At 30.6% G+C, this 13713-nt stretch overlaps 1 protein-coding gene across 1 annotated transcript in view; it reads left to right on the forward strand.

Moving 5' to 3' along the window:
• LOC126740368 (homeobox protein cut) overlaps positions 1-13713 on the forward strand; it is a 129549-nt gene that overhangs the window by 95994 nt on the left and 19842 nt on the right. Inside the window, 3 exon segments of the mRNA XM_050446345.1 lie at positions 5236-5539; positions 8890-9498; positions 9559-9795. Of these exon segments, the coding sequence (XP_050302302.1) occupies positions 5236-5539; positions 8890-9498; positions 9559-9795 (1150 nt within the window).

Consider the following 13713-nt stretch of genomic DNA (forward strand, 5'->3'; position numbering starts at 1 on the left):
TATCATTTTAATTTTTCTTTTAAATAAAAAAAAAAATTCCAGGCAACTGACGTCGTTTTTGAATTTTCCGACTCTAGTTGGAAAAAGATTTTAACTTATTCAACTTTTGCATATTTAAACAGTTAAAGTCGCTTTTAAATTTTCCCTTATATAAAAGAAAATCTGTCAGTTGATGTTGACTTTTAATAATTTTTATACTCAACTGAAAAACGTTAAAATGTCCACAATTTTAATTTTTTCAGGCAACTGAAATCACTTTAAATTTCCCTTTAAAAAAAGGAGAATTTCAAGTAGTTGGCGTTGTTTTTTAATTTTCTCACTGTAGTAAAAAAAAATTTTGCAGAGAATAATAAAAGTAATTATTTTGTAAATATTTAGGTATCTATCTTATCTCAATCTAAAAATTAGAAGAAAATAGGAATAAAATTATATTTTTCGGGATACATTACGGGAGAAAAACACTATTTCCAGGCGATCCAAACACTATTTGGAAGATGAAACGATAATATAAAAAATAGGAAAAATCGAATGCTCACTTTGATATCCCCATCTCATTTTCTTTAAAGTAAATTTAAAATAAACCTTTGATGTCAAAATATCCTGGAAGTCACGTTTTAGGCCATTAAAGTCACCTTAAAAAAATGGATTTATTACATTCCAACCATGAAATATCACATTTTTAGGTAGCTAAAGTTACCTTAAATTAATTTTTTTAGTTACATATAAGAGTAATTTAACATTTTTCAGGCAATTTCTTGTCACCATGCTTTAATTTTTCCAACGTCATTAATAAACTTAATTTGCCTGGACATTTCTTGGACTTCTTTTGCTTCAATCCTTCTACATTTCAATAAACTTTAAATATTAAAAAAAGGTAAAAAATATTGAAAAATCAAAAAAAGAGGTACCTAAAAGGAATTAAAAAAATTCAATAAAAAAAGCAGTATAAATTTACAATTCCTAATATTTTCTTTAAAAACGCGTTTTATATCGCACCGAATCTAAACTTTCAACTCTTCCAACACGAAACAATCCTGTTATTCATCGAAACAATCGTACAAGAGGGGGCTTCATCATAAGCAAAACTCACCCTTCTCCCTCGCGAAAACCCCTTTTTCCCTCGGGGTTTCGATTTTGCCCCCCCAAATTAATCAATGCCTTCAAAATAGAACCGAAGGAAGATTATACTAAAATGTCTTTATTTTCATTTATTGATTGATTTCGCCGTAATTGCCATCATCAACAGGGGCGCACGTTAAACAATAAATTATTAATCGAGAGAAAAAAATTCATAGATTTTAGGTCTAAGATAACCTTAAGGGCTTTCGTGAGTATTAATAAGCCAAAGGGCAGGATTTAATAGGAAATTTGCCATGTCCTAATTGTATAATGTATAAGCGATCGATTGAGATTTAATTTAAAGGTTAAAAAGTGTAATAATTTAAAATCTGGAAAATCGTATGGTTTAGTCGGCGAGTTTGGCTCGTTAGGAAGTTTTCGGATGCGGCAAACGCCACAAGGGGCAAAAAGTTGAATTTAGTTTTTTTTTTTGTTTATGTTGGAATTGTGATTTGAATTTTTGAAATTTTTAATGGCTCCACGGTAAAGTTATTCTCTGGAAAAGTGAATTTGAACTAATTTGTGAATTGATTTATGAAATGTGGTTATCAATTATCAGAGTTCAATTTTTTTGCTTTTGATTATAAAAAACTGAAAATTTATCAATGGAATAGGTTATTTCATTGAACACCCTGTATATTGATAAATGCTTATGTTTAATGCAATAATTCACATAATTACAGGCATGTTTTTCTTTAACTACAAAGAGAAAGTTAAAAGGAACTTTAATTTTTAGCTACTGTTTATTTCTATTTAAACGAAAATTTAGAGTGCCTCAAAATACAGAAATTAAATACATTTTAATATGGTTTTTTTAATACAGTAAAAAAAATAAAACACTTCAACTACCTATATGTTATTTTTAATTTAAAGGGACTTTTATAAAAAAACAGCCTAAAAACCCAAAAGTTGAAGAAATTTTAGTGTTTTTTTCCATCTACAGTGAGAATATGAGAAGATGTGGACATAAGTGGATTTTTTTTATTTAATTTAAAGGAAATTTTAAAGCGACTTTATTTGCCTAAAAAAATATCCAAATATGAAGACATGTTGCAATAAGGAAATTGTTGATTTTCCAGTCTGGAATGGAATAACTCAAATTATGTTTCTGGTCCAAACAGTCGAATAATTTATGTTTTGTGACTGCCTGGAATAAGAAAATAATTGATGTAGTTCCCAATTTAAATAATTTAATTTATATATTTATTCTAGGTAGTTGAAGAATAAAATTTTATCCTAGAACAGGGAAAATTATGATTTTTAATAACTAAAATTATGTTTGTGTTCAAACAGTCGAACACTGCATTCCTGACTGCCTTAAATAAGAAAGTAAACGATGTATTTCTCAATTTAAATAACTGAAATTATGTTTATATTCTAGGGAGGTGTGGAACAACATTTTATTCTGAAATAAGGAAATTAATGATTTTCTAGACTGAAATAACTAAAATTATGTTTTTCGTACAAAACAGTCGAATAATTTATGTTTTGTGACTGCCTGGAATAAGAAGATAAATTATATACTCCCTAATCTGAATAATTCAAATTATGTTGTTCCTGGAATAAGAAAAATTATGTTTTTTCAATCTTGAGTAACCAAAATCATGTTTTTAGTCCAGGCAATAGAGCAGTCTGTGCTTTTGACTACTTAGAATGAAAAAATGATTGATGTATGTACCAATTTGAATAACTTAAATTGTATTTATAATTCCAGGCAGTTGAGGACTAAATTTCTATTCTAAAATTAGAAAATTTACGATTCTTTAGCCTGAAATAACTAAAATTATGTTTTTGGTCCAAACAGTCAAACACTCTGCATTCCTGACTGCCTAAAATAAGAAAGTAAATGGTGTATTTCCCAATTTGAATAATTTAAATTATGTTTAAATTCCAGGGAGGTGTGAAACAAAATATTACCCTAAAATAAGGAAATTAATGATTTTCGAGACTGAAATAACTAAAATTATATTTTTGGTACAAAACAGTAGAACAATTTATGTTTTGTGACTGCCTGGAATAAGAAAATAAATTATATACTCCCTAATCTGAATAATTCAAATTATGTTGTTCCTGGAATAAGGAAAATTATGTTTTTTCAATTTTGAGTAACCAAAATCATGTTCTTAGTCTAGGCAATAAAGCAGTCTGTGCTTTTGACTGCTTAGAATGAAAAAATGATTGATGTACGTACCAATTTGAATAACTGAAATTATATTTATATTCTAGGGAGGGGTGAAACAAAATTTTATCCTGAAATAAGCAAATTAATGATTTTCCAGACTGGAATAACTAAAATTATGTTTCTGGTGCAAACAGTCAAACAATTTATGTTTTGTGACTGCCTGAAATAAGAAAATAAATTATGTACTCCCTAATCTGAATTATTTAAACTATTTTCTTATTTCAGGCAGTTGAGGAACAAAATATTATCCTCGAATAAGGAAAATTATGTTTTTTCACCCTGGAATAACTAAAATTATGCTTCTAGTCCAGGCAGTCGTTCACTCTGTGTTTCCCGACTGCTTGGAATAAGAACATAAATGATCTATTTCCCACTTTAAATTATTCAAATTATATTTTTATTGCACGCAGTTGAGGAATAAAGGATTATCCTGGAATAAGGAAATTGGTGATTTTCCAGTCTGGAATAATTCAAATTATGTTTCTGCTCCAGGTAGTTGAACACTGTTTCCTGACTACCTGTTATTTTAATGTGTTTTTGACTATAATGAGAAAATTAAAAGACAACGTCAATTTTGTGGATTTTTTTTTAGTTTAAAGTAGCTTTAATTATCTGAAAACACAAAACTTAAAGACATTTTATTCTTTTTTTATTGATAGTGGAAAAATTCAAAAAATAAAGTCATTTGTCTGGATTTCTTTTTATTTAACGGGAAAATTGAAGCGACTTTAACTGCCTAAAAAAACAAAATTTGCAGATATTGTATAATGTTTTCTAACTATGGCGCAAAAATTAAAAAATAACGTCAACTGTTTATTTTTTTTGTATTTAAAGGGAATTTTTTACTGATTTACCTGCCTAAAAAAAATAAAAATTGAAGATATTTTATCTAACTATAGTATAGTAGTATAGAAAAATGGAAAGTTAAGGTTCACTGTTTAATTTTTTCAAAGGAATATTTAAAGTTATTTAAAGAGAAATAAAAGGTAAATTAAGAACATTTAAAGACTGTACCTGCCTGAAAATTCAAAAATGTACGACCTATTTATATTTTTTACCTGCAGTGAAAAAATTTAAAAAAACGACATTAACTGCCTTGATTTCTTTCTTATTTAAAGGGAACTTTAAAGTGACTTTAACTGTCTAAACATATAAAAATTACAAATATCTTAATGTATTTTCCTACTATGGTAAAAAAATTTTTAACTACTTGAACTTCCTTGAATTTAAAGGGAAATTGCATAAAGATTCAAAAATTAAATACCTTGTAATATTTTTTTTACCTACATTGTAAAATTTTAAAAACGACGCTAACTGCCTGGACTTTTGTCTTATTTGACGGAAATTTAAAAGTGACTTTAAATGCTTAAAAAAACAAAACTTAAAGGCATCTTAATGGTTTTTCCTACTATAGTTAATACAAGTTTAACTGCTTGAAAATATTTTAAAAAATTATCTATCCACTTTATTATATCTATATGCTATTTGTTACCAAATTTTCACATTGTTTCAAATGATAGTTTTGACCCTAATCAATCACCCTATGTTTAAAAAAAGATATCATGATGCTCCATTAAGCCAACCATAAACCCATGATTTTCTATTTCCATGAATTACCATTATATTACCGAAACTCGTAACAATAAACAATTAAACCTACCGAGCACATAATCCCCATAAAAACAGCATAATAAAAAAATTACAAATTCCCATTTATTTACTAAAGTATTATGTAAATTATGAACATTTTAATTTTTATGAATATCTGCCTTGGCATATCTAACATCTATGAACATAATATTTATTGTTTCACTTTTAATTTGGATCAAGGATTTTTTATTAGCATATACGTTTTCAGAAATTTTATTACCAACATAATTTACGTCAACTGAATTTATTATACCAATAAAGAAATCTTAATATTTCTATTCTAGATTAATCAGCTTCTGGAAGAGGTGCAAAGACTGCAGGGGTGCATCACGAAAATCCAAGAATCCTCCATCACCCAAATAACGAGACTGGAAGAGCAGCTGGAACAAAAGAGACAGCACATCGTGCGACTCGAATCCAAATTGGACACCCAAAAAGACTATGACGAACTTAAAAGACAAGTGACCATATTAAAGTCCGATTTAGTCAATAATCCACAAGGCAAAGACATCGAATTGCTCCTGGAAAAGACAAAGATACATCATCATGTGCAAGAAAGAGACAAAAGTCCTTCCAGAGAAAGCGAAGGTATGTGCAAAAAAAAATGTTTTTCAGGTCAGTTGATACAACCGGAAATACTAACTAATACATTTTAATGTTTCTTTTTTTTAATCGGTATCTAAGTTTCGATCTCTTCACATGATTTTTGACTAATAGTTTCCGTTTTTGCACGCCCCACTGCCTCCCCATATTAAAACAAAAATTTATTTCTCTAATTAGAACCCGAAAAAATAAATTTAATATAAATTATATTCGTGCCTCATGAATATACACAACAGATAACAGCTCGGGCTCATTTTATTTTCGGGGATTTAATTAACTGTTTATTGTTCGCGCACCGCTGGATTATTAGGTATATTTCTCACGTAATTATCGTTGGCAATTTCGTTTAATATTTACAACAACTTAGATTTCCAATTTTTTTTTTTTTTTAATTTAATTAGGCTCTGAACTTTAACCTGAAATACCCGAATAGACGAATACGTAAATTCGCCTTTAAAATGGGAACAGATTTCGTCAAAAAAATAAAAACTAGTTCCCACGTATGACGCCATCGTTGGCCCGAAGAACAATATCGCTCTCGAAACTAGAAACAATAAAGCGACCGGTTTCACAAATCTAACGACAATCAAAATAATAAAATTGTTGCTTAACTGCGTTTATAACGCGAAAAAAAAAAATGGTAAATTCGTTTGGAAATTGAAAGTGGAGGCCACCCCGTTGACCCGAGCTGATTTCCATCGATTTTTTGTTCTCTTTAGGTTTGCGTGATCCGGGTGTTTAATTCGCTCGGTATTTTTTATGTTTAATGTGTGTTATTTTGTTTTTATTGATTTTCGTGTATAGGCTGGTTATATTTGTTTTTTTTTTTGCAAATTAATGGAGTTCCTATAGTAATAACTCTTAAATTTATTTTCAACCAAGTTACTCTAAAAAACTTATAGAAAATGTTTTTCTTAATTCTATGCTTTTTATTCAATAAGAATATTGCAAAACAAATTTTACTTATTGGACTTTGAAATGAGTGATCCATATAAGTGACTGATTACCCTGAAATCATGATATAAAACATTCAATATTTAAAAAATTAGTGCGCTTGAGCCACACGACTTTATTGCATACACTCACTATAAGAGTAAGAGAAAAAGATAAATGTGTGCCCGCACTGCTCTCTCTTGCTCCTACAGAGTGATGACTGAGATATATATATACTCCATGCACTGGCTCCGAGAGGAAGAGAGAAAGAAAATGTACGCGCGCAGGGCTCTCTCTTGTTCCTAATATACTCTCTCTCTTTCTATCTCTACTACATCATAGCTCCTTCTCAACTACCGTTCGCATCGTCCGATCACACTTTTCGTAACGCTTTCGTAACGCATTCGCCAGCTTGCAACTCAAGCGTGCGTTTAGAAGTTTTACTTTTAAAAAAATCCTTGAATTAACTTAAATATTGTTGCTAGAGAACAGTTTTCTTAGTACCTTGCTTTTACAGAATATTCCAATTAGTTCGTAATATATTAAACTTGGAAACGAGCAGTCACCTCAAAGATCATAGGTGTTCCTTGGACAACGTCATGTAAAAAATTCAATATTTGAAAAATGTCTAATTCGATTGAGTCGGAAGTTAAATAAAATTTTTAGAAAATACGTTTCTTAATACTCTGCTTTTTATTTCATCAGAATATTCCAATTAGTTCTTTGGATATTGGACTTTGAAGTGAGTGGTCACTTCAAGATCATAGGGGCTCCTTAGACACCATCGCAATAAAAATTCAATATTTAAAAAACAAATTATTGCATGTTGTTGAATTTTAAATATAGATTGTACAAAACACTTTTATTAATACTCTACTTTTGTTTCATAAGGATATTCCTATTATTTCTCCAGATATTGGACTTTGAAATGAATGGTCACTTTGAAGATGACATAGATGCTCCTTAGACATCATCTTATTAAAAATTTAATATCTTGAAAATTTTTTGATTGGTTCATGTTAAATCTTGAACATAGTTTCTAAAAAACACTTTTCTTAATACTCTGCTTTTCTTTTCACGACATAATTTCTTATTAGTTTTTTAGATATTGAACTTTAAAATGAGTGGTCACTTTGAAGATCATAAGTGCTCCTTAGACATCATCGTATAAAAAATCCAATATTTTAGATAATTTTGATTCCATTGAGTCAAATTATAAATATAAAACACTTTGAGAAATTATAAATATAAAAAAATATAAATATAAAACAATTTGAGAAAAATGTTCCAAAAAACATTTTTCTCAATATTTTGCCTTTTATTTCATAAGAATATTCCGATTAGTCTTCATATGTTTGACTTCCAAATGAGTGGTCACTTTGAAGATCATAGGAGCTCCTTGAAGAACATCGAATTAAAAATTCAATATATAGAATTATTTTATTCTATCGAGTTTAATCATAAATATAATTTCTATAAAACGCTTTTCTCAATACTTTGCTTTTTATTTCATGAAAATATTCTCATTAGTTCTTTTGATATGGGACTTTGAAGTGAGTGGTCACCTTTAAGGTCACACGTTCGCTTTGGGCACCATCGTAGAAAAAAATTAAAAAGATTTATTTTTCGATATACTTGAACTCTAAATACTGTTCCTGAAAAGCACATTCTCCAGAACCTTGTTTTGGTTTCTTGAGAATATTCCCAGTAGTTCTTCAGATTTAAGACTCTAAATTGAGTAAGTAGTCGTTGGACTCCATTATGTAAAAAATTCAAAATTCAGAAAAAAAATCTGGGATTGACATCTGCCTTAAATATCCTTTCTAGAGAATACTTTGGTCCATTACTTGTTGGTTTTATGAATATTATGTATATTCTTAATAGGTCTTTTGCTATTGGTCTTAATAGTGAGCAGTCTACTCGAAGATCATACGTGTTCCTTGGATACCATTCTATAAAAAATGCAATATTTTGAAGAAAATTTATTGAATCGACTTGAACTTCATCCATCATTCTTAGCGAACCCTTTTCTTAATATCACGCTTTTTATCTCAACAGAATATTCCAACAAGTTTTTCTGTTTTTTGACTTTACTGGTCGCCTTAAATATTGTCATGCATCTTACTTCATTTGTCAAAAATGTCAATCTCAATCTCAACTTTCTAGAAGAATTTGAACTTTGGAAACTTTAGTATTTATCGCTTCTTCCTTATAAGAGATCTGGTTAGAAGAGTAACGTGGCCTAATCAGCATTAAATAATTTATCCACACCCCATCCTGACAAATCCTCAATTTACTGTTTTTTTTTTTTTTAATTGTCTAACAACTAGATAACATATATGTGTTCACTTTGTAACTAACAACCTCAAACCTCCAATGTTCACTTTAACACTTCTTTCTAGGGGTGACGGATCATCAGTCGACACTCCAACCCCCCAACCTGCCCCAATCACCACCCACCACCCTGCCCCATCCCTTCCAAAACGTAGACGCATTCGGCAGCCTCCTCGGCGAGGAAATCGTCTCGTCGTGGCGAAAAAATATCGAATCTCACCAAAAATCACCCGCTTTACCTTCTTCAGATGGTCTGGTGAAGAGCACCACCCCCTTGTTGGACCATACGGGGGCGGAGAAGAGCAGTACCGCCTCCACGCCCCAACCGTTGGACTCCTCGGCTGGGCAACACAGTCCGCACACAGAGAACCTCGTGGTCAACGGTAATCCGAAGAGTCCGCACGAGGACAACAATAACCATAACAACCATAACAATAACATTCCGTTGGCGGCTACTTTTGTGAATAACTTCTTGAGGACTGAGGATTCGCTGAAGAGTCCTTATAGGTTCGAGGATCATCGTTCGCCGTTTAAGTTTGCTGAGGATCTCGGTATGGCTCCTGGTTCGATGGTGGGGAGGCTCGGGGAGAGTTTGATCCCCAAAGGAGACCCCATGGAGGCCCGATTACAAGAGATGCTTCGGTACAATATGGATAAATACGCGTCACAGAACTTAGGTAAGTATAGCTCATTTAAATACTAAGCCGGTTTGCTGAGTAAGTGTTTTATATTGGTAGATACGTTGCATATAGCTCGTAGAGTGAGGGAGCTACTGTCGATCCATAATATCGGGCAAAGACTGTTTGCCAAATACGTTTTGGGGTTGTCGCAAGGTACGGTGTCCGAATTATTGTCCAAGCCTAAACCTTGGGATAAGTTGACGGAAAAGGGAAGGGACAGTTATAGGAAGATGCACGCGTGGGCTTGTGATGAAAACGCCATCATGTTACTCAAGAGCTTGATACCAAAGAAAGGTAAGGATTATTGATTAATTATTAAAAAATCATTTAATTATAAGAATACTGCTGAACTTAATGTTGATTGTGGGTTGACTAGTGGGTCTTCTTGACTGGTTGGTCTAGTGGACTAGACTTCATGGTTTGATCCAACGTTCTGTGTATTCTAGTAAATGGAAGATGTCTGCACTTGGGTGTTCTGCCATCTCTTATTCCTTTACTGATTTTTTATTCATTTGTATGCCAGCGTAATTCATCTCATCGAAGAACAGAGTTTTAAATGAATTGAATAATTATCAAAGTATCATTATCTATGTAAAGAGCACATATTGTACTTCCATAGGTATTTCGAAAAAGCAAGGGTTGGTTGTAAAAAATCGTCTATCTTCTCAAGAGAACAACTCAAAGCCTCGGTCTTAACAAATTTTATTAATTAATGATACTTAAAATGGTGACACGTGTTTCGTTCCCAAGAGCATCAACAGACAATTTATAAAAAAATAATAGCATAGAATTTGAATACAAGAAAATAATAAAAAAAAAGTGAAAAGGAACTATCGGGATTCGAACCTACAACCTCACAGTAAAACTGTAACGTTCAACGCAGTAAGCCTTCAATTTTAAGAATTCATTATTTTCCTATTCCAGGCAGTTGAGTATAAATTTATGGAAAATGAGCATAAATTTACAGATTTATTTCAAACAAATTTGACCATAAATTACTAATTTCATATTCCAGGCAGTTGATCATAAATTCATGATTTTCCTATTCCAGGCAGTTGAGCATAAACTAATAAAAAATTACCATAAATTAACAAGTTTATTCCAAACAGCTGATTATAAATTTATAATTTTCTCATTCCAGGCAATTAAGCATAAATTCATATTTTTTATGCATTTAGAGAAAATTATCATGAATTTGCAAATTTATTCTATAAACAGTTGACTATAAATTATGATTTTTTAAATTCCAGGTAGTTAATTATAAATTCATAATTTTCCTATTACAAGCAGTTGAGCATAAGTTCATAAAAAGTGATCATGAATTCAAAAATTTATTCCAAATAAAGTTCATCACAAATTTATAATTTTCTCATTTCAGATAGTTGAGCATAAATTCATGATTTTTTTAGTTCAGGCAGTTGATAATAAATTGATAATTTTCTTATTCCAGGCAGTTAAGAACAAGTTCATAAAAAGTGTTCATGAATTCACAAATTTATTCCAAATAAAGTTGATCACAATTTTATAATTTTCTCATTCCAGACAGTTGAACATAAATTCATGATTTTTTTAGTCCAGGCAGTTAATCATAAATTCATAATTTTTCTATTCCAGGCAGTTAAGCACAAGTTCAAGAAAAATGGTCATGAGTTTATTCCAAACAAAGTTGATCATAAATTATTAATTCTCCTATTCCGTGCAGTTGATCAGAAATTCACACTTTTTCTATTCCAGGTAGTTGAGCACAAATTTATGAAAAATTATCAGTTCACAAATTTGATCATAAATTTATAATTTTCTTAAAAAGTTGAGCATAAATTCATTTTTTTTTTTAATTAAGACAGTTAAAAATAAATTTATGTCTTGGTGCATTTGGTGAACATTCATTCACAATTTTATTCCAAACAGTTGATCATCAAATGCATACATAGTTTTTTTATTTCTGCTCAGGCAGTTGAACATAAATTCATGACTCAAATATTTAGAGCAGATAACTATGGTTTCATGATTTTTTATTTTAAACAGTCAATCACCTATTCATAATTTTGTTATTTCAGGCAGTTAAGCATAAAAGGAAATTTATTCCCTTTTCCTGTTAGGGCAAATTCCAACGAAATTTAAATTTTCTGCACTAAAGGCTCTTGAAGCACTCCAGGATTAGGGAAATTCTTCGAAGTATCATAATACATTTTTCTTGGGTATTTTGCCAATCTTTCATCAGTTATCTGTATACCAGCTTAACTCATCATCAAAGGAGAGAGCTTTGAAAAACTTAAATTATTATTAAAGTATGATTATCTATGCAAGGACCACATGTGGTGTGTATCAGACAAATGGAATATATAGATAAAATCCATAGTAGATAAATAGCTCAAACACGTCCATTGTTATTTTTACTTGCCTATTTTTTTCAATAAAAAAAATATACATAATATATCATGTTACAGTGGTTAATATAAACTTGTTTATTCTGAATGCCGCACCCTGTATATTATTCAATTTTTTGATTTTTTAGAATATTCTAGACATATTTCATGTATGTACAATGTCCTATACCAATTTTCAACTGTTTCGGATATATTAAGTGTTCCCGATTTATTGCAAAAATTAACATTAAAAACATTATTTAATTAAATAAATCCGTTATAGCACACTCAAAAAACTAATAAGTAATTGTGTTTATTTTTTAATTAAACAACAAGAAAAACATTAATATCAAGGTAGAAGAGGATAATTAATATAGCAATTTCATCTAACAAGACGTGACCAAACTAATCGCACTCCTTACCCGTCTTTTTAAGTGAAGCAGATAATATTTTAGACGTATCCCTAAAAAAAGAAGTCTAATGATGTCAGATCAGGAGGTCGCGCTGGCCATTCCATCGATGCTGATCTCCTTATCCACTGGTTTGAAAAAATTCGGTTGTGGTACTGCCGGATATTGATTTGGTGCTATCTTGCTGAAAGCGTACGATATTAGCTGGAACTTGTGGGTTTGGTGTATCAGAATATAAGGTTGTCAAAGTTGGCACGACATTACTTTGGAGCAGTATTATCATTATTATCCTATGATATGATCTCTAACGATTCGCGCCCAAATATTGAACTTTTTAGGGTGTTAAGTATGTCCTTCTCTCATCCAGTGTTGATTTTCTTTGGACCTTATGAAGTGTAAAGGTGCCCTCATTAGAAAACAAAACTTACTCTGATTGGATCTTATTGTTATCTAATTTTGACATTATTTGTTCACAAAAATCCGTTCTCCTATCAAAATCGTCTTCCATAAATTCCTGAGTTGATATCAATTTATAGTTTATTTTCTCTCAATGTTCGAATAATCGATGAATGGATAACGTCGAACATTGGCGCTGCTTTTTGACCAGAAGCATGTGGATTTTTCTCAAGTTGGTATCATCACTTATAAAATTCGCAGCTACTTTTTTAATATGCCTTACAAGTCCAAGTTCGTAAAACTGCTATTCTTTTTTATTCGATATAGGATGAAAATTGGGAAATTTTTCATAGCATGAACTTGCATTCGAGTGTGTCTGTAATCTTCATAATCAATCATTTGCAGGATTATTTTTTTATACATTTCTTTTAAATAAATCATCCTTCTGATAAGCACTTTTTACAATGCCAAGGATCTTCAGATCAGAGAGATCAGACAATGTGAAGACCACAATTTTATTTATTTTTTTTTAATCTTATATCAGTAAAATGATTTATGTTTACCTTTCCATGATCAAAACTGAAATAGCAAATAAGTATTATCTATGCAAGGACCATATATTGAACTTCCATATATATTTTGAAAGAACAAGGGCAGGTTGGTTCGTTGCAGTACATTCAGGAGACTATTAGAACATTTATTTGCTTTTTCTGTTAAAGAAAATTTCAACGAAATATGTATATGTCCCACTTACAAGTGATATTTCAGCCGCTAAATATTGTGCATTTATAACCAAAGAAATTTCCCAGTAACTTGTAGAACAAATAAATGACAAAAATCATTTGCTTTCAATTGTTGCACCAACGAAAACCGATGAATGGGACAATAAAAAAGCAACAATGGTTCAAACTTCTCATAGTTTCTATTATAATTATGTCGTTTCTGTGCCATTATTAAATTGAGACATCAACGTCAATAAACGCGGACGAATTCCCGATATTATGTTGTGTCTAAAAATTCAAAAATAAGTTGACCGTGAC

This window comes from Anthonomus grandis, chromosome 9, assembly GCF_022605725.1.
Source record: "Anthonomus grandis grandis chromosome 9, icAntGran1.3, whole genome shotgun sequence".
NCBI lineage: Eukaryota > Metazoa > Arthropoda > Insecta > Coleoptera > Curculionidae > Anthonomus > Anthonomus grandis.